Raw genomic sequence first — 20,922 nt, forward strand, 5'->3', positions numbered from 1 at the left:
TGTATACATAATCAAAAATTAGAAAACTGAAATTGTAAAAAAAAATTCGGGACAAAAGTGCTTGAAATTAAAATAACAAACTTTTTATAAAACCAACCTCATTTATGGTGTTACGTATACTCCCAAGAGCACGAAATGTAATTATCGTTATCGTACACCACAGAAATTGAAAAAGAATAGTGAGAAAACGACGTCGACATGGGAAAAGTCGTAGCATAGTTGTGCCCCCAATGGAACAGATTGAGACACGTGGACGTTCAAGATTTCACATACTCTCAGCGACTGCTTATAAATTGGGATCACGCTTCGTTTAAACCCATTCGAGTGAGTTTAGCAAACAACCAATAATCTTTTCTTTGTTCTTCATCAGTTTGTGCCTTTCAATTCCTCCATTTTGAGAATGTCTAGCTGTGGCAGCAAGTGTGGGTGCGGAAGCAGCTGCAGCTGTGGCAGCAACTGCAGGTATATAATCAAACACTTTTTTTTTCTAATATGTTTGATTATCTCTTAAAATTAATTTTTAAACCGCGTTTTAGTTTAAAGTTGTTCTGCAATACGTGAATTCTAATCTGTTTGTGTTTTTCCTTAATCCGGCTTTTTGTTTTTCTTCTTTACGGAATGTGTTGATTGGTTTCTGGATACTCGTTTTATTGAGTTGTGTGAATATTGTTACTGATTACTTTTTGTGCTCAGTTTTCTAAGCGATTGGAATTTCTGCTGAATTCTGAGATTAGTTTAGCTCTGTTTCTTTGATCTCAATTTTTTTGTTGAAACTTTTTTTTAAAATATAAAGACAAAGTTCTGCTTAAAAATTGTTACAAGATGCAGAGTTAGGCAATTTTTATTAGTATATAATATCATATTTTTTAATTTATAGAAAAATTGTGTATCACAGAGATATAGCTGAGGTCACCTTGTGGTTGATAAGTGTCTGAAGCATCCAATAATTTTCTCCTCTTTTAAGCTTTGCTTTCTTTCAGAATCGTTTCATCTTTGACCATTTTGTTAAAGATCTCGTATTAATTAAAAATAAAGTTTATGTTATACAATAAGTCTAAATCTCTCTTTAGAAGCTATAAGTAATATAAATTTATACAGTGAGTTTTATAAGATAGAGTTACCTTTCAAGTTTCTTAAAAAAAAATATCTGAATATTATTGTTACCTTTCCGTTTTCTATTTTTTCTGCAAGGATTTTCTTACATGATTTCACCAGAAAAACACACTTTCCCTTTCATTTTTCAGACATGTTTTCTGAACCTAATTTGTTTTTTTTTTCTTTTTCGGCACAGTTGCAGCAAGTACTCGTTTGACATGAGCTATGCTGAGAAGACAAGCACAGAGACTCTAGTTTTGGGCGTTGGACCTGTGAAGCCCCAATTGGAAGGTGCTGAAGTTGCAGCTGAGGACAATGGCTGCAAGTGTGGATCAAACTGCACTTGCGACCCATGCAACTGCAAATGAGGTGAAGATATATAAAGCCTGAAGCAGATATAGCTGCAATTAATATATATGTATCAAAAGTACACACTTAGTAATGATAATAAGTTTGTGTTGTGTTCAATCAACTCGATTTGAAGTTTCATAATAAAGTGGGCATGGCTAGCCTTATTGCAAGTTCAAATGCTCTGGGATTTGTTGTGGGTGTTATAAGCTATGGTCACTTTGTGTTTGTTCTGGCTTATATAAATATGTAATTTGAATCATCAATCACTGTGTGCTTATAAATGGAGTACTATTGATGTTGATCTCTAATACACGAACAACACGCTTTCATTATATATCATTCTGATGTTAGTAACCTCACTTTTCTATAATTGTTATCTCATCTGCTGGTGATGAGATTACAAATTTGAAAATCAAATGCGGAAACATAAAAAAAAAAAGAGGAAAGAAAAAACCTAAGAAAACCTAAAAAAGACGCTTTCTTGTTTCCTTTCTGGTATATATGTTGTTGTTCTCATTCTTTTTTATGCTCTGGTTCACATCATTACAAGAGATTTTACTTTCCATTTGAATGAAGAATTTCATTATTTTTAAGATACTTAAATATATTAAATTTAAATTGATATTATTTTAATCTTTTTAAAATGTTAGATTAAGATAAAATAATTTAAATTTAGTAACTTTTAACTTTTTTTATTTGTATAAGGTATTTTAATTACTATGTACTATGAAAGAAAATTAAGCATTAAATAATTATTAATAGTTTAAAAATATCAACATTAATAATTTTTTTAATCGATTTTGATGAATATAATTTATTTGTTGTCAATTAAGAGAACAAAGTTATCAACTACATTTTATATAATTTAAAGGAGGAAAAAGTTTGATGAACACCTATTTTGAGTTTTTTACTTCTATTTCACATATACTGAAGAATATTATTTTTTATTTTTCTAGGTGATTTATTTTAAATTAATTTACATTTTAAAATAAAAAAAAATTATTTAATAGGCGTGGGATAGGGATTTAATGAAAGTTGAGTGTTTGTCTATCATCACCTTTTAATAAATAAAGAGTAAAAAGAGATTTTAAATTTTTAATAAAAATTAATGGAAAGGACTCAAACAAGTTAAATAATAAAAATAATTAAATATGAATTGATAAAAACGCTATCACAATATCAAAAGAATAAGAGATAAAAACGAAAAGTATTTAAATGACTTAAATTTTTAAAAGTAACAAAATTAAGATAGAAACCGTTATTAGAAATTGATTTCATTATTTCTTTTTATATAATTCATTATCCTTAAACTAACAAGTTCAATTCGTTAATTTTATGATCCATAAAATGGATTTTGACTTGATTCTTATGGGAGAAAATTCATAGTTAGTGCAAATTCTTATAATATACTATAGAAAGAGATAAAGAAAATGATATATGCACAAGATATTTTTATATTGATTCATCTAACAATGCATACAACATATAGTTCTCAATCAATAAATTGAGTTGCATTAAGCAGACTAATATTGTAAAATACAACAAGTATTCTTTGGACTCATAGTCACTCCTAACTAAATCCTTCAATATTATTTGGGCTCATAGTAACTCTTAGCTAACCTCTTTAGTAATATTTGAGCTTGTAACCACTCTTGGTTAACCCCTTAGTATTGATTTGAATCATAGTCACTCCTAATTGATCTCATTTTAAGTATTCTTTCCACAAGTCACTTATAGTTTAATTGAGTATTTTTTTTTTTCATTAAGCTACTTTTTGACTTAATAAAATATTCTTTCAACTACATACTCCTAGCTTAACCAAATATTCTTTAAACAAGTCATTTATAGCTGAAATAAGTTTGAACAATAGCCATTCTTGGCTACTAACTAATTATTTTTTATCAAGCAACTACTCTAAATAAGATGGATAGATTATTTAAATAGTGATCAACATACTACAAAGTTTCGGAATATTGTCTTTCAACGTATACAAGCTTAAGCTCACTCTACTAGTTTGCTAAAATGAACATGAACAATGTTCTTCCAAAAATATTTGGTGCATAAGTATTTTTGCAACATTTTGACACTTATACAATTTTATTTTTGTGTTCTTCTTCTTCTTAGATGGTTTTATATATTCGTGGAAGAGAAATAGTTGTCTAAAATTCTTCTGTAGCCCTTGAGTCGACTTCAGACTCACTTGAGTGTCCTTCTTTACATTTGAGGAGATTTGGCATTGAAGAGGCCTTAAATGCACTTCTTCTCTTCAAGAAACATCCCAATAATTTGTTGGGCTTATCATGTCTTGATTAGGTATCCTTTTCCTTGAAATCATGTAAGGTGAGATTTATACTAAGTAGACTATGGGTGGCAAAGTGGGTCAGGTCAGATGGGCCAACCTACCAACCCAACCAAAAAAAGGCGGACTAGGTTAGATATTTCAACCCACTAGAATGCAACAACCCGACTCAAACAATCTGCCAACTTGTCGAGCCAACCCGTGAGTATATAGTCGGGCCAGCCAACAACTTGTTTAAAAAAAGGCATGTGTTGTGCTTTGTCATCAATGCTCTCACATACAAACATATCATGTATGTTATTGGATTGGGTAGGGTATGTAACTAAAATCAAAGCCAAAACGCATCGCGCAGAAACACATCACGAGCAGTGACTATCACCACACACCATGTGACGTGACGCGAGGGAGAGAAGGTGCGCACGATGCCATGCACCACGCGATGCGAGGGAGAGTGAGATTAGGAGAGGAGGCACACGATGAAGGTTCCCGTAGTAGCGGAATTCCCATAGCAGCAATGCTTCACAAAATGACAATTCCCACATAGAGCAAGGAGGCACTGACTCCCTTGATTTTGCCCTGATTTACTTGATTTTGTTTTTTGGTTCCTTTGATTTTGCCCTAATTTTCTTGATTTTGTTGTGGTTGTCCTGATTTTTTTGGGTTGTACTGATTTCTTGATTTTGTTTCCCATTATTCAATGGTTGTTCTGATTTTGCCTTCATTTGCCTTGATTTTGCCTTTCTCAAATTAGGGTTTCTACACTATGTATGGGGTTTCTTCAAAACTGGCAAGCAAGTCTGCCAACTTGCCGAGTTGCGAGATGGGTTAGATTCTTCAACTCAGTTTTACTATATAGACCGGTCCAACCCGACCCGTTTTTCCATCCCTAGAGTAGATAGTCCTTTCTAAAGTTGATAGCGTAAGTGTTAGAGAATTGGCGAAGTAAAGCTCCTTTAACTCATCACTAGTGCAAAAAGGACATTCTAAAACAGAATATTAAATCGGTTATGCGAAAACCGATATAAAAAAACGCGGTGGCAAACTTGTAAATACTAGGAAGCATATAAGATCGGTTGTATTTTTAACCGATCTAATATGTAAATTTTAAATCGGCTCTCTATATAACCGATCTAATACTCTTCGCAGATTTAACAAAAATGCGAAAACCTTATTCATTGTCACAACAACTTCTCTTCTTTCTCTTCTTCCTCGTTGCTAACCACCAAACCTCATCGCTGCTCGTGTCTCGTCGCTGCTCGCTCGCCTCCGCTGTTGCTCGTGTCTCATGTCGCACCTCCGCTGCTCGCGTCGCGCCTCCGTCGCTGCTCACGTCTCGTGTCGCGCCTCCATTGCTGCTCGCGTCTTGCTTCGCACCTCCGTCGTTGCTTGCGTCTCGCGTTTCGCATCGCGCCTCCGTCTCTGCTCGCGTCTCCGCCGCTGCTCGCACGTCCGCCGCTACTCGCGCCTCTGCCCTGTTTATCTATTTTGTTTTTTCTTGATTTGGGTTTATTCCAAGGATGATTGAGGGTAGGTTAAGGGCCTGTTTAAACCATATAGAGATGCTTAGATGAATGTTTAATTTTCTGGAATGATTTACTTTTTAGTGTTCATTTTGATTTAGGAATGGAAATCTGAAATTTTATGGAGATGTTTTCTGTTCTGGTGTAATTTGTATTGATTATCTGTCTTTAATTGTTGTGTATGCATTCATTTAAGTTGAGACAAGGAGTGTGAGTACACGTCTGATTTTTCTTCCCAATGTAAAGTATTAGATCGGTTGTTTTAGAACCAATCTAATATCTTTTATACATATTACATCGTTGTATATTAGATCGGTTACAGAACCGATTTAATATGCGTTCCAGAACCGATCTAAAATATATATTTTACACTAGTGCGTGTTTCAGGATATCGTTGATCTAATTATATAAATGCTTATATCCAATGTAAAATAAAATATCATAGTATCATATCATTTGACAAATGAAATACTTACGTTTTACATAATCGGTTGTTTTAAACAAATATCTTACAAATGAAGATCAATCATGTTTTAAACAAAACTTATGTCTTTCATATTAATTATTCCCATTGCTCTTCGTATGTTTGAAGTTGATGGAAACAAGTGAATATTTTATGGATTGGTAGTTATATCAATTATTTAGTTTTAGTTATCATATATAAATATTTGAACTTTGAATTAGTAAATTCATCAATTAAAAGGTCCGATTTTAAAAATACCATTATTAATTCAATTAATTTATTTTTTTAATTTTTCATTTGAACTATTTTTTAAATTTTATATTTTTTTAAAACCAATATTTTTCGAAATAATGGTATGGAAAAATTTGTTAAATTTGTTAAATTTTTATAGTTTTATGTTCTATAAATAAAATTTATAACTTAAAAACAAATTATTGATGAAATGTAAAGATGTAAGAAATTTTATAGAACCCATATTATTGAAGAATCCGAAGAAAGATTTTTGATTGGAAATGTAAAGATTTACACTTTTCATAAAATTACATATATTGGAAAGTGTAAAAGTGAATGATATCTATTAATGTGACTCATCTAAGCACACACATATATAAGTTCTCCATTATGGAAGTCCTCTAAACCACTTCACTTTATTTCTAATCACAAATGTTTTTGTTTCTTGTCTACTTTGTTATTTGGGTTCTTTTGGCATCTATAGATGTGTGTCTATTAAAGTTGTTGATACCATGTTTGTTACCTTTGCATTTATACCTTGGCCACGATAATTACATATGATTCCCTACCCTTTTAAATGAATCCAAGCACCATGAGCAAAGTCCAGTAGGTTTTCTTTTGTTAGCATTTGTAGCTACCTTGATCACCATTTTAGGGGCACCACCTTAATTTGGACAAATTCTAAAATAAAATGCATAGTTATAGCATAATATCCGAATAAATCAATTTATAAAAAATCACTTTCAATAAAAAATTAATGATTTCTGTTAATTTATATATATATATATATATATATATATATATATTATTCAACTTTTTTTTTTATTTTTACTACTCGCATTTCAATTCCTAACCATTTGTATCTTAATTTAATTAAGACGTGATTTTATAACACAACGAAATATGAAAAAAATTGGATGTTTTTCATTTTTATTTTGGAAGTTTCGAGATTAATGTTGGGACTTTTTTGTTTTAGAAATATAAGAGATATATTATACAGATAAATTTATATCATTTTATTTCACTTATATCAATCTTGATTTCCTAAATCTAAATAATAAGTAAATATACTTTCTTATTCATTAGAGATGAGTATAAATACACAAATTGTATGACCTAAAGTAGGTATCTAATTATGCACAATATAATTATAGAAAATTAGTAACCTAATTACAGGAAATTAATCAGCTTAACCATATGAGAATAATTTTTAATTGACTTAATTAGAGGAAAATAATATCCATTCTATCATACTCTCTTAATCAAAGTGGGAGGTTCATGGACACTTAGACTGGTCCGGAAATCATCAAAAGGAACATGAGGTAGGCCTTTGGTGGCAGGAAGGTACATGAAGAACTTGTGTCTAACTGCGTGCTACATTTTCCCGAACAAAGTGAATACCCATCTCAATATGTTTTGTAGTTGATCTTGCACAAGATTACGGATAGATAAATGACACTAACATTATCGTTGTACACCAAAGTAACCTGAGGGAAAGGAAAATGAAGTTCGAGGAGAAGATTGTATAGCCAACAAAATTCAGAAACAACATTGTCAACACCTTTGTATTCAGCCTTTGCACTAGAATGAGAGAGAGGGTATGTTGGCGCTTTGAAGACTAGGAGATGAGGTTGTCACCAAGAAACACACAGTAACTAAATGTGGAGAGTTTGGTATTAGGACATCCACCCTAATCAACATCATTATTAGAAATAAGTTTCTCAACAAAGGTCGGATACAAGTGCAAACCATATTGTAAGGTACCCTGAACATACCGCAAAATGTGTTTCAATACTAGGATGTGCTCGATGTAAGAGGCATGCATGTAAAAACACACCTGCTAAACAACATATGAAATGTTAGGGCGAGTAAATGTGAGATATTGTAAGGCACCAGTAAGACTCTAGTACGTAGTGAGATCCTCATATGGTATGTTAGAGGATGTACTGAGCTTTTGTTTCGTATCAACCAAAGTAGCAGGAGGATTGCAAGAGGTCATGCCAGCGCATTCAATGATGTAACTAGCATAGATGCTCTAATTGAGGAACATGCCACCTGCATGTCTTGTCATAACAATCCCGAGAAAATAACTCAAAGGACCAAGTACATTGGAAACTCATGTGAGCTCACCAACAACTGATACTTGCCTTTAACAAAAAATAAAATAATGAATAATTTGACACGAAATGTAACTTATGTATCTAAACGATGTCGGTCAAAATGGTATAAAAATTGAGCTTATATAAAGTAGAAATGGTAAATAAAAAATACGTTAATCAATAAATTGTCTTGTTTCATTAAATTGTATAAGAATCAAACTTAAATATTATTGTTGTAGGATCTGTTGTTACAGATACAATATAACATAACTCTCAAGGATTCCAACGAAATTTGAAGAAACCAAGATTGAAAGATCTCTCTAATTTCATATTTGGAAAATGGAATAAAATAAAATTGGTATATTCAGAAATCATGAGCGTGTTCCATATTCTAGAGATGTTCATGTCAGGATATAATAGTAGTGGCCCATGTCAAACATGATAATCAGGCTCCTTTCTTCTTTTGGTCTTTTGTAGATTTGATCTCCTTCATAAGCATTCTTAGCGATATGGCCATAGCCATTAACTCTTGGAAGAGCAACTTATATGCATAAGGGATGTAAACATGCATGGACAATAGAAAGGCAAAGAATTCAGCACAAGGAAAACCTTGGACTTTGACTATAGTAGCAGATAAGATAATGATCATTCACCTGAACAAAGTTCGTTTTTGATATTGAGATTTGTCATGTGGATTGACAATAATATCAAAGGTGATGCCTTCCACAGTCCAAGGCATGTCCTCTTGTGTATAAGTCATGCCAATTGTCCCCTTCTAACCATGTCTACTACTGAATTTGTCACCAATCTATGGTATGCGAATAATCTCACACTTAATTTCATAAATCTCAATCCATCAACATTTGTAGTCAACATAACCTACAAAATAGGAAAACTATTAATGGAAGAAATAAAAAACAAAATCCACCAATGAAAGAAAAAATTCTCATACCTCCAAATTTTGGTATAACAACTCCTTATTTTTCAGTAATTAAAATTTAAAACCTCCAATCACGATAAACCGCTGTGGAATCCTAATAAAACTTTGAACAATAGAAACCAGCCGATCCCCAATCTATTTTATCTATATAAACCCTAATTTCAAAATTAATTTTAAATATTAAATCACATTTTTAGTTGTCTGCCATGTCACTAAGTACTTTGACGTTTATGGTTCTTGTCACTTTTTGAGCACACATAACCATGCTAGCTCATTGTTCATTTAATGTTGTTTACCACAACTTAACAGAAAGAGCATCTTTGATACTATTAAATAAAATGTGGACTTAATTGAGACTTATAATAAAAGAGAGACCAAATTGATATTTTAGAACAAAAATGGGGACCAAATATATAATTAAATCTATAATTTAAATAAAAAATATATATTAAGTAAATATTTTCACTATAACATAACGTGAGATAAGAAAAAAAATGCATCTTTCTCTTTTCTATCCTGGATGTTTCTAGACTAATGTTTAGAAAAATGGACCTCAAAAAAAATTACGAAATAAAATAGTTAGAAGATAAGTGAGTTCTTTCTTTTCTTTTCTCTCTATTAAGCAAGAAATAAAAGGAGAAAAGAAATGTCTGATACAATAAAAGGAAAATGTGAGGAAGATAGACTAGGGTTTTGTTGAGAAGTGAAATTTCGGATTTTACAAGTTTTTCTATGGTTAAATTTGAATAAAGGAAAACAAAAATAGAAAAATGTGAAGGAAAATAAGTGAATATTATGAGAAGTAATTAAGCACGTAGTAAACTTTAGCTAATATATCAAGTTCTCTAAAATCTTTTATTTATGGATAAACTGCATTAAAAAGGAATACAAACTAATTTCGTAAATGAAATAATTTATTTCATTTTTCTACTAATTTTATTCTTCCAAGAGTATTTGTGAAAAAATTAAACGAACTCTATGTGATTAGTTAGCGTTAACTATATTAAATTAGTTTACATTAAACACCAATGCAGTCTATTTCTTTAACAACATTTTAATGAATTTGTAATGCAATCACAAGCTATTAGCAAACACGAGTTAGGGTGATACATTAATCATCAATAACTATCTTTGATCTCACACAAAGGTACCAAAGAAATCCAAAATCAATCAATATTATATACACTAGAAAATGAACAAATCTACAAAAGCAAAATGAATATTTTCTAATCGTGTCTATAAATGAAAGAGCACTGAAGTTTGTTTGTAAGAGCCAGAAACACTACTATGGACAGATGTATATCTCCTTCCAATAATCATCACTTTTGTGAAAACTCAACTGCAAAGTTGAGTACATAGTTGCTGGATCTGGGAACTGGTTGGATCTTGCATGAAGTATGTACTGGATTTACCATTGCTTGAGCATGTTACATTCAGCTGGTTACCGAGCTGATTTGACTGCATTAGTGGTATTTCAACAACATTAATACCACACATTAAGAACCAAAAATTACAGAAAACGACATTGAGTACAAGGCATGTTTGGACTTTGATAATAAAAAAGTCTTAAAAAATAACATTAAATCTAACTAAATCTTATAAAACCGATTTATAAGATAAGATTTGAATTCAGTTATATATCGTAAAATTGACTTATCTCTAGTCAGTGTGAGATCTCCAACAAAAAGTTGCATTAATAAAAACACTGAAGCAAATATGTTTTAATCCCTACAAGTAGGTGCTTTCACTTTTAATTTCTACAGAAATAAATCTTCTACATTTTGTCTAGTTATAGAAAAGTTCAAATGTGGTCTTTATTTCCATGAACAAACAAGGGACCAGAAGGAAACAATATTCTCTGATGATCAAGGACTACATCTAATACATTTCCATGAATGAGAGACTAAAGGAAGACAACTTTTGTATGACTAAAGACAAACATATGCCCTGTTTGTAAGAACTAACCATTTTTTAATCTGGGAACATGTGTTCGATTGATGGTAATACCAATATGATTTTTTCTTTGCAGATCGCTAAATAGATGAGACATTTTGTACAAGAATAGTACAATAATAAATGGAAAAGGTGTAAGGGATGAATAACCCAATCATAAAGTTGTGGGTGAAAAATATGTAATTTCAAAGGATATGATATTATTCATGAGAACAAGCTTTCAGGTAAAATGCTTACCACACAATATGATGGCTCTGTATGGCAGCTCCATTTTGAAGTTGGAACACAAGACAGATAATGGCACCAGGAGCAGTGATCATTCGCATCAACACCACGGAGAAGTGCGACAAGCCCAACAGAAAGTCTGTTACATACGAATGTTAACATGGACAGAACAAATGGTAAACATTAGATATGAATAAACGGAAAAACACAAGAATACAAATAAAATGAGGAAGGAAGCAGAACTGGCAATGCAATCACTCACAAAAGTGAATTTCATATTTTACAATATTGAAGGATAGATCCATTTCTACATCAATCTTGTGTTGCTAAGCTTTGTGAAGAAACAAAAAGTAAATGTTCCTACCGCAAATCTATTGACATTGATAGGATCAATTATTACATTTATGGTATTGTCTGTTTTAGAACATGGGATTTTCTTCACGGTTTTATTCTTAAAATGCATCTCGGAAGGTTGGAGGAGGAAAGTGTATTTATATAGTCTTTGGCCTCAACACTTAAACAATGTGCTATAGCTGTACCTTAACACTAAATATTTCAAGAAATCCTAGTAGCTAGACTTGAACATCCAACTTGAACTATTGGTGTTATTGGTCTACATCCAACTTAAACTAGCTTTTTAGATCCTGTTAATAGTGACAAACACGCAGTAGCTAGACTTGCTGCAGCGGGACTGTCAGAGATACTAAAATAAAAACATGCATATTGAGATGTCTACAACATAAGACCATTTTTTTTTTCCTGGTCAACTTACACTCAGAACTGAGAATATTTCTATATCAGCTCTGAAAAGAGAATTCCTACCGTATTTAAAATTATTTGAGTTTCAAAGCAATCAAGTTTCTTTAGCATTTAACAACTAAAAAAAGCATATGCATTCACTCTAGTGTGTAGAGTTTCACGAATTTGAAGTCTGTTAGAGTTTTTTTTTGTTGCCCCTCTACCAAGCTTTCAAAATACACTAATGTTGGTATATTTAAAAAGTTTATTTTATATTTTAAAACATTAAAATTGATATTCTTGAAGACTCAGCAAAGAGACAGCACCAAAAACTCAAAAGAGAATACAGACTCAGTTTCACCGACAACACATACTGTGAACATGGTATAATCAGCTTGTAGCTTTAAGAGCAAAGGCAAAGCTTCTTTTCAATCTTTATTATTTAAGATATATATTTGGTGACATTTTTTTTTATGTCACCTCTGCTTCTGTAAGCAGTAGATTCTTACCTAGTACAATCCTGAAAGGTCGTTCTAATGCCATTCAAGCCAGTAAAATATTATTATAAATTTTTCAAGAAGCCTTAACTTGTAACATTACTTTCATGGGTTGACCTTAAGGTCCTATATATATATATATATATATATATATATATATATATATATATATATATATATATATATATATATACTCATATTTCCAATAAGACCAAAACTTTTCATTGATTTACTTAAACCACTCTTGTACTCATACTCCCTATTGAACTACACATTTAAACCACAATTTGCCAGAGGTTACTCCACTCTTTAAATGAAATTACAATAGATGAATATGATATTCATCAACCATTTTAATGCTATTTTAATGCTATCTACCATTTGCTCACTATTAAAAAAATATAAATATATAGCTCCAATCAACAACAATAGAGTGAGTATTAAATAGACCAGCTTTACATGATATAAAAAGAACCATCTATTAGTGTATGTTTCCTGTTAGGATCTTTTCTGCAGAACTTTAATATTAGTTTTGTTGCCAGAAACCTACGATCTAGTATCTGTTTCTATACTTATTCATTTCATTAGTGCCACTTGGAATCACATTTTTCAGTTCTATATAGTCCTCAGAGATTCAAGTAGAAATTGCAGTAGGCTTTCTAAAATTGCATATAACTACTATAATTGTTTAAAAGAATCTTCCTTTTCAAACTAGCCATTTTTCTTTGTTTTTGTTACTTAATATCTACTATGAACTATGACTATATGAACATTTATCTAATTAATATTATCAAGAACAATTACATTAGAAATGACTGTCAAATGAATTAAAATCATGAAACTGAGTTTTAATTATACAGTATATATAAGATCATAGTTTGATGGGTTTGAAATGTTTCTAGCTTCTGCATAAAGCATACAACTCGGCTTCTCATGGTACATGTATTTTAATTTCAGTATACTACCTGTGGTAAACCAAGAATGCATCTACCCCAACAACTAGAGGAAAGTCCAGGTTTCATGTTATGTGTCAGCAGGGTTAATTATGTTAAGTCTCACCTTGCATCATACATTACAAAGAACAACTTGATCTTGAAAAAAGTGACACGTTAAAGAATGCTTACCCAACAATAAGAATGACGAGAGAGAGGACCCATAAGATGCACTGATACTTTTTGAATTTAGGCTTAGCTCGTTCTGGAGAATAATTTAGGGGAGCATAGCGTTGGTTAACCCATCCAAACTGGGGACGTATCAGAAATACAAATCCGAGAAGAAATCCTGTTAGAAAGCCTCCAATATGAGCAAAGTTGTCGACATGTGGGAGAATTCCCACTGCTAGATTGATAACAATGATGATCACAAGCGTGAGGAGTGCTGCTAGCTTCACATGAAAAGAAAACCTTGATTGTCAGTAGGTTGCTTTTAAGAAGTTCTCTCCTTTTGAAACACTCACAGTTTCAAATGAGCAATTTAACAAGCACCTTGTTCTCATATATAGTCCAGTTAGTAATGAGTTCTGAAAGCATGCCTCCCAGCAAGCCGAAAAGCGCACCAGAAGCACCCACAGAAATGTTTGACTGGATGAAAAGAGCAGATAGCAAACTTCCCCCAAATCCAGATATGACAAATAGCAGTCCAATAAGCACTGTTGCACAAGTATGCAAGAATCAGTTAAGAATTTAGAGCTAAACCAAGCAATCAATAACATGACACAAGAAAATCACACATCTCAGTTGTGAAACTTAAGTCTAAAAGGGAAATTTTAGAGAGATCAAATCTAAATTGCTATGACAAAAGCTGATAATCACAAGCCACATAAAAAAGAAACAAGCCTTAATCTTGAATAATGTCACATCATCACACATACTTACCGAACCCAAATTCTTGCTCAAGCCGAATTCCAATTACTAGAATACCCAACATATTTGCCAACAGATGGAAAACCCCAGCATGCAGCCACATGCAAGTGACAAGGCGCCACCCCTGGTGTCTATGAACCACTCTGCCAACATCAAGAGCCCCCATCTTCTGTAACCTGAACAATAATCAAATCCAATATCTTCAATGACAGTAACAGTCAAATCCATAATCCAAATTTCTCATCAGATAATGAAAACCACACACAAAAAATCTCAGGACTATTTCAACATCATCACCATCACCACCATTACGCGATAACAAATTTAAATACAATATAATCACAAACACTTAATGGCCAAAGCAATTAAAACTTGTTGATATCTCAACAAGGATCACTCAGGTGTTTAACAAGTCCAATGGTGTCATGTGATCCATAAAGCCAATTACCCCTGGCAAAATAAACATTCTACCCATGTATGATTTTTGGATCACAAGAACATTAATATTAGATATCTTCAGTAAAATCTCTCTTCTCAAAACGTTTTTTCAAACTCAATATATTACTTAAAGTACCTAAGTCAGCCAACAACACGCATCATCAACAATTTACAATCTATTATCTATAACAATTACGATGTGATATTCTATTTTAGTTTTGATTTTTATTAAGTAACTGCCATGTTTATCTCCATTTCATTTTCTTTTTAACTTCCTCACTATCATGTAGAGATAACTTCTCACCCTCTTTTCCTATTTCTCCTTCATTCTCCTTTGTTTTCTCCCTCTTTCATTTTGTTTTTCTTATTTTAAAAAGAGGAATTTCATGAACATTTTTTTTCTAACATTCTCTTTCAAACATTCATTTTATCATGACACTTGTTGAAAACGAAAGAAAGTATCAGAGAGTAACATTTCTCCATTTCTCAGTCTTAATAATCACGGTGAAACTCAAAGAATAACCGAAAATTAAAATTTTAAAACTATAACTGTATTCAACACATAATATCAAAATAAACTAAAAGAAAAAAGAAAGTACTGAAATATTCAAATACAATAATAACAGTACCAACAGGACAATTAAACGTCTTAAAGGAAAGTCCCCACTTCCCCAACCGCAATTACAACCACAACATCAAGGTTTCCATTGAACCACAAATTGCAGCCAGATTTGTCCACAACTTTTCCTAATATCAATATCATAGCGATTCCGGTCCCTTTTTATCCATAACTTTTTGCAATATTTCAAAGATCACTGTTTAAAATATTGGTACAATTATCCATAACTGAATGACACTTTCAAAACAATTACTTATTTTTAAAACCCGTTTTAGTAAGAAAAAAAAAAACAATTATTTACCCAAAATATACATAAACAGGCTCACGAAAAATCGTTAAACCCAGAGTAACCCCAACGCAAATTAGTCTCATAGAACGACCAAAAATCCAATCTTGCAACAACAATAACATGTTAGGAAGTGAATTAAAGTCTAACTCAATCCTCCTATTCGAGTTTTTCAAGAAAAATCTTTCTTATTTCTGGTGGATATATGGGATTTCCAACAGAGTTGATTTAAGCGTGAGTTAATTGTAGTATAAAAATTCAGTTGTGTTCAATTCGTATGAATCAAAAGAGTGACAAGAATAAAACAAAAAGTGACTCACGTCAAGGATGAAGGGCCCAAGAGGGGGTTTTCTTTGAAGGGCTGGAAGGAGAAGCGACCCAAGAAGGTGGCAATGCAGGAGACAGAGTTATGGGGGCAGTTGTTGACATACATAGTGATCACAAACAAAACTATGTTAGCAACAACAAAGAGAGGAATCAACCAAGGGAACCACTTGCGGTAATGTTTGAGTTCCTGTCTCTGGGGCGGAACAGGGTACACAGTTTCCACGGCCACAGGGTGCACCATGTTGGCGTTGCTTCTCTTGGAGTTGACCCTGAGGTGGATCTCCAAGGGACGTGGTTCTCCGGGCATGAATGTGGATTGATTTGGTAAGAGTTTGGGAGTGGAATGGATCGAGTCAGAGGAAGGTGATGTAAGGATTTTAAGAAGGGAAAATCGGAGGTTTAGCTCAACCACTTCGGGTGGACTTTTCGGACATTATATTTGTATTTGTTTATCTAACCTTTCATTTTTCCTTCAACACGGAAATCTCATTTTTATAATCTGTGAATGGATGGGAAAACGGGGATAACGTACTACAGAATGTTCTGATTTTCAGCAAAGAAAAAAGAAAAATGAGTTTTGGTTTCAGATAGGGTACTGCGGTTTTTGAATTTTTACTCTTGTTTTCAAGCTCAGGAAAATTACTCCTGAAGGAGAAAAGGTTACTTAGCCTTTGATTATGGTGATTTCCTAGAGGAGACAAAGGGAGCGGAGATGAAGAGTGTGTTTGTATATATTGATTTGCAAAGATAGATTAGGAGTGGAGAAAGAGTGATCTTCTTTAAAATAGAAGATTTACCATTTTATTTTTATACTTTTTCAATTTTTCTTTTACACATTTTTTTACTTTTTGACTTTATTTAAATTTTATTTTAGATGTACAATTTTCAATTTAAATTATTTTGATCGATATATAAATTTTTAACAAAATTTCTTCCATTTAATTTATATTAATTTTAAACTAACATAATTTCATAATGTCAAATTATTACTTAGATTTTTTAAATTAATCTTACAAATCTTATTCCATCTTACTTTTTAAAAATCATATTTTTATCAATATTTTTTCTAGTTTAAATAATAACTGATATTTTAATATAATACATATTATTTATAATCTAATTTAAATTTCTTTTATATATAAGGATAACCTAGTAATTTTATTTTTTTATCAATCAAGCTATTGTTTTTAATTTATCACATCAATCACATCACTCACTAATTCTCATAAATCTTCCTCTTGTTTCCTTTTAAAATTTTATCATCTTTCTCTCAATTTAAACAACTCAACTTTCATTCCTCTTTCCCCTTAAATTCACTCAAATCCACTTCTTCAAGTTCACTCCATGAAATAAACACAAACTTGATGACTTTCTTTTTCAATAGTGTATAGTGTAATGACTCTTGAATAGAGATGACAAATAAACCCGTCTTCGTGGGTATTGTCCGAACTTGTCCCCGTTTTGACAGGGAATCCCCGCATTGACTGGGTATGGGTATGAGTATGGAGAATCCTCGACTTTTTCAAATGGGTATGGGGATGAATATGGGGATGTACATATCCTCACCATAATATCCGTCCCCACTATATCTTCGTCTCTGCTTAAATTATTAAAATATTCATAATTAATTAAGTAACCATATATATATATATATATTCTATTTTTTATTTTTTCTAATTATTTTGTTTGTCATAAAACTCATTCGCATCTCCAATATATTTGTCATCTTATCATAACCTTTATGTAATTATGTTAAAATGATGTATGTGAATTAAAAAAAAATTATGTCTCACATTTGAATATTTTTAGTATTTTTCTAATATTTTTATTTATTGTATATTTTCCTTTCACATGAGAATGTTTAATACTCTCAATTTAAGTTTTTAATAGCATAAACCTTTCATTTACTAGGTAATATAAAAAAAATTATTTACTTATTGTTGTTAATTTTTCTTTCATTTGAAGAACTTTTGTTTCACTAAAACAATTTTCGTTATTTCTCAACCATTGAGTATATATGTTAATATTTGAAAATTTTTCTTAGATCTCCAAGGTATTTTTAATCTTATCATACCCTTAATTATACATTTGTTTTTCTTTATGCGATTTCTTTCGATAGTCTCTCAAATTGTTTCTTAGACACACATTTATTGATTTTTTTAATATTTTTATTTGTTGTTTATTTTCATCATGTACAATATTATTTTGATATATTTATATCTAATTATTTTTTATTTTCTAACTCATTATCAATCATATTGTAATTTTTCACTATAATTGTATAAATAATTTTTATTTACTATAATATAAAATTTAATGCAATTGTCATGAATATTTTTTTATCACCATCAACATACATTGAAGTTCAAAAGATACAAGATCTATGTCAAAATTTTATTATTATGTTTATTATTTGTTCTTTGCGTCATTTTGATCAAGTGATGTATTATAACTTTTATTAGTGTATAAAAAGGAGATTCATTAGAATTTTAAAAATTGAAGTAAACAAACATTTAAAATATATTTTAATTTGAATTTTTTTTTTCTTTTGTGTTTTCTTAAAAATATTTTTAAATTGTATCAACTAGGTTTCATTAATGTTTGTAGTTTGCAAATTTAATAAATGTTTTGGTTTTGATAAAATTTTATTTGGTATTCTAATATAAAATGTAAACAATTATAATTTATTTCAAAGTATTTGATATCAAAGAAACAACCATTCTCCTATATTTGATAATATTATGTTTTCTTTACCGTAATTTTTTATTGTTTTATAAAAATTAATTAAAATTAATATTGAAGTAATAAGAAAACGGGTACGGGTATGGGTAGAGATTATACCCGTTACCCGGTGGGGATGGAGATGAGACAAAAGTTTGATACCCGTTAGGTTTGGGAATAAAGATGGGGATGGATTTTTTTTACCAAGATGAGTATGGGATAGCGAAACTCGTCCCCGTCCCGCCCACCCCCCGCTGCCATCCCTACTCTTGAAGGGTAAAAGCGGAGTACTATTTTTCAAAAGATTTTTAGTTTTGGATCTAAACTTGTTCTGAACTTTGGTATATTTTTATTCTCAAACTCTAAAAATAAATATTTATAGTTTTTTTAACCTAATTATATTAGATTTTTTATATGTCAAATACATTTTAAGATGACATATTTGAATTGTTTACACTATTCGGACACGTTAAAACTCAAATCTTAGCTTCTAACATTCTTTTTGAAATTTATAAACTAAAGTGTATAAAAGTTTGAGACATAAATAAATTCAAGTTTAATATATATATATATATATATATATATATATATATATAATAAAAGTGTAAATTATTTGTGTTTTAATCACCATGAATGTTTCGCATAAACCTTATTACCTTTTGGGCAAAAGGAGTCATGAAAATGAATTAAAAATCAGTAGTGTTTCCTTAGATAATATCTCGAAAGTTAAATAGGTGACAAATTCAAATTATGAATAAATGGAAGTAGATTATTAGGGATGTTAAATTGTTTTTATAATAACAGCTCACATCCTTTTCAACAATGTAAAGTAGATTATTATTTGACCATCAAAAGAGCATGAAGATCACGTCTCATACCAAGAATAGAGATATATTTTGGTCTTGTAAAAGTTATATCAGATTTTTTAAGAACATTCTGTTGCTTATCAAAGGCTTAAATAACATTTTCCAAGATCACGTGTTTTTAACAAAAAAACATGATGATAAATGTTAAAAAAAACACGGGAAGGAGTGAAAATAATGTCAGCGAGATGTTGCTATTGCTTGCACTTAGAAAACAAAATCCAAAATTCGAAAAAAAAAAAGGGATTGACCGCATTTTTGTAAGAAGATGGATTTAGGAAAGAGTCATTAGATAAATTTAGAGTATTAGAAAGTGAAATTTGTGTTGTTTCTTTCAAAAGATTTTGATTTGAAAGGAAGTGAATTTATGGGTAAAATTTATGAAAGTTTGTGAAAGATTTGAATGATATAATAGATAAAAAAGTTTTTAACAAATTAAAATGTAAAATTACTATATTACCCTTATGTATTAAAATTAAAATATTATTATTATTTATAATTATAATTATTTATAATAATTATTATCTATTAATATTATTATTTATTATCAATCTTATTTATTATTATTACTATTTTATCCTAATCGAAGACGAAATATGCATCTCATCCCATAAATTTGTATTCGTCTCTCCACTCAAATCGTTGGATTCGAACATGCTAGTCACTCACATATTCATCCCTCACAATAGTAAATCCGTGGATACGAACACAACATAAAACTCGGGAATGCCAATATCATAAGAAACTTGAAGAATGATTAGAAGAGTCATACCAATGAATCAACGACCATGAAAAAACTTATAAGAAACTTGAAGAATGATTAGAAGAGTCATACCAATGAATCAACGACCATGAAAAAACTTATGAGGCTCCTAATCAACATCACTAATGCTTATTCCTAAAGAGCGAGAAGCAAATACTATAACCAAAAAAATAAAAACCTCGTATCATGCCTTAGCCCACACTTATTTGGACACAGAGGCTCATACTAACATTCCTTCATTGAGGGGATAATGGAAGCATCTTTACCACCTAGTTAGAAGAGCTATAGTCTAGATTGCTAAGATGATACTTCTGATTTGAATGAACACATAGATGCATATCTCACCATGTAAGTTTGCACATCTATCAAGTGTCCCTCATGTCACTCAAGGATGTGACCCTCACTTGGTTCACAAGGCTTTCACTGTACTCTATTGAAAATTTTGATACTCTGGTAACTAAGTATGTTTCCTAGTTCATCATGACATAACTACATCACCTTGACTCCATTATCTTAGTTAATGTACAATAAGAGATGGAGAGTCATTATGAGCATTCATAGTGAGGTTTGGGAAAGTAGCCTTGAACATTCGAAACCAAATCTGAAAGTGTCATTTCACCACATGGTAAGTG

At 31.1% G+C, this 20,922-nt stretch overlaps 2 protein-coding genes across 3 annotated transcripts; one reads left to right on the forward strand and one right to left on the reverse strand.

The window, feature by feature from the left end:
• Positions 1-304: 304 nt before the first annotated feature.
• On the forward strand, positions 305-1,709 carry LOC114167179 (metallothionein-like protein 2). The gene is made up of 2 exons (XM_028052172.2): positions 305-462; positions 1,292-1,709. The coding sequence occupies exons 1-2, from the start codon at positions 401-403 to the stop codon at positions 1,461-1,463; spliced, it is 234 nt and encodes a 77-aa protein (XP_027907973.2). The 5' UTR covers positions 305-400; the 3' UTR covers positions 1,464-1,709.
• Positions 1,710-10,082: 8,373 nt separating this feature from the next.
• Positions 10,083-16,410, reverse strand: RBL4 (RHOMBOID-like protein 4). 2 transcript variants are annotated; one of them, XM_028050339.2, is made up of 6 exons: positions 15,937-16,410; positions 14,286-14,449; positions 13,896-14,059; positions 13,536-13,795; positions 11,189-11,315; positions 10,083-10,456 (listed from the first exon to the last, which is right to left on the reverse strand). In XM_028050339.2, exons 1-6 carry the CDS (start codon positions 16,248-16,250, stop codon positions 10,334-10,336), a joined length of 1,152 nt encoding a protein of 383 aa, XP_027906140.2. In that variant the 5' UTR covers positions 16,251-16,410; the 3' UTR covers positions 10,083-10,333. The 2 variants fall into 2 exon arrangements, with proteins under 2 accessions (XP_027906140.2, XP_085524501.1); XM_085668375.1 differs by lacking the exon at positions 15,937-16,410 and adding an exon at positions 15,016-15,034.
• Positions 16,411-20,922: the final 4,512 nt, after the last annotated feature.

The sequence above is a fragment of the Vigna unguiculata genome, chromosome 10 (genome assembly GCF_037176805.1).
Source record: "Vigna unguiculata cultivar grain cowpea cultivar isolate G323 ecotype 2 chromosome 10, ASM3717680v1, whole genome shotgun sequence".
Classification (NCBI taxonomy): Eukaryota; Viridiplantae; Streptophyta; class Magnoliopsida; order Fabales; family Fabaceae; genus Vigna; species Vigna unguiculata.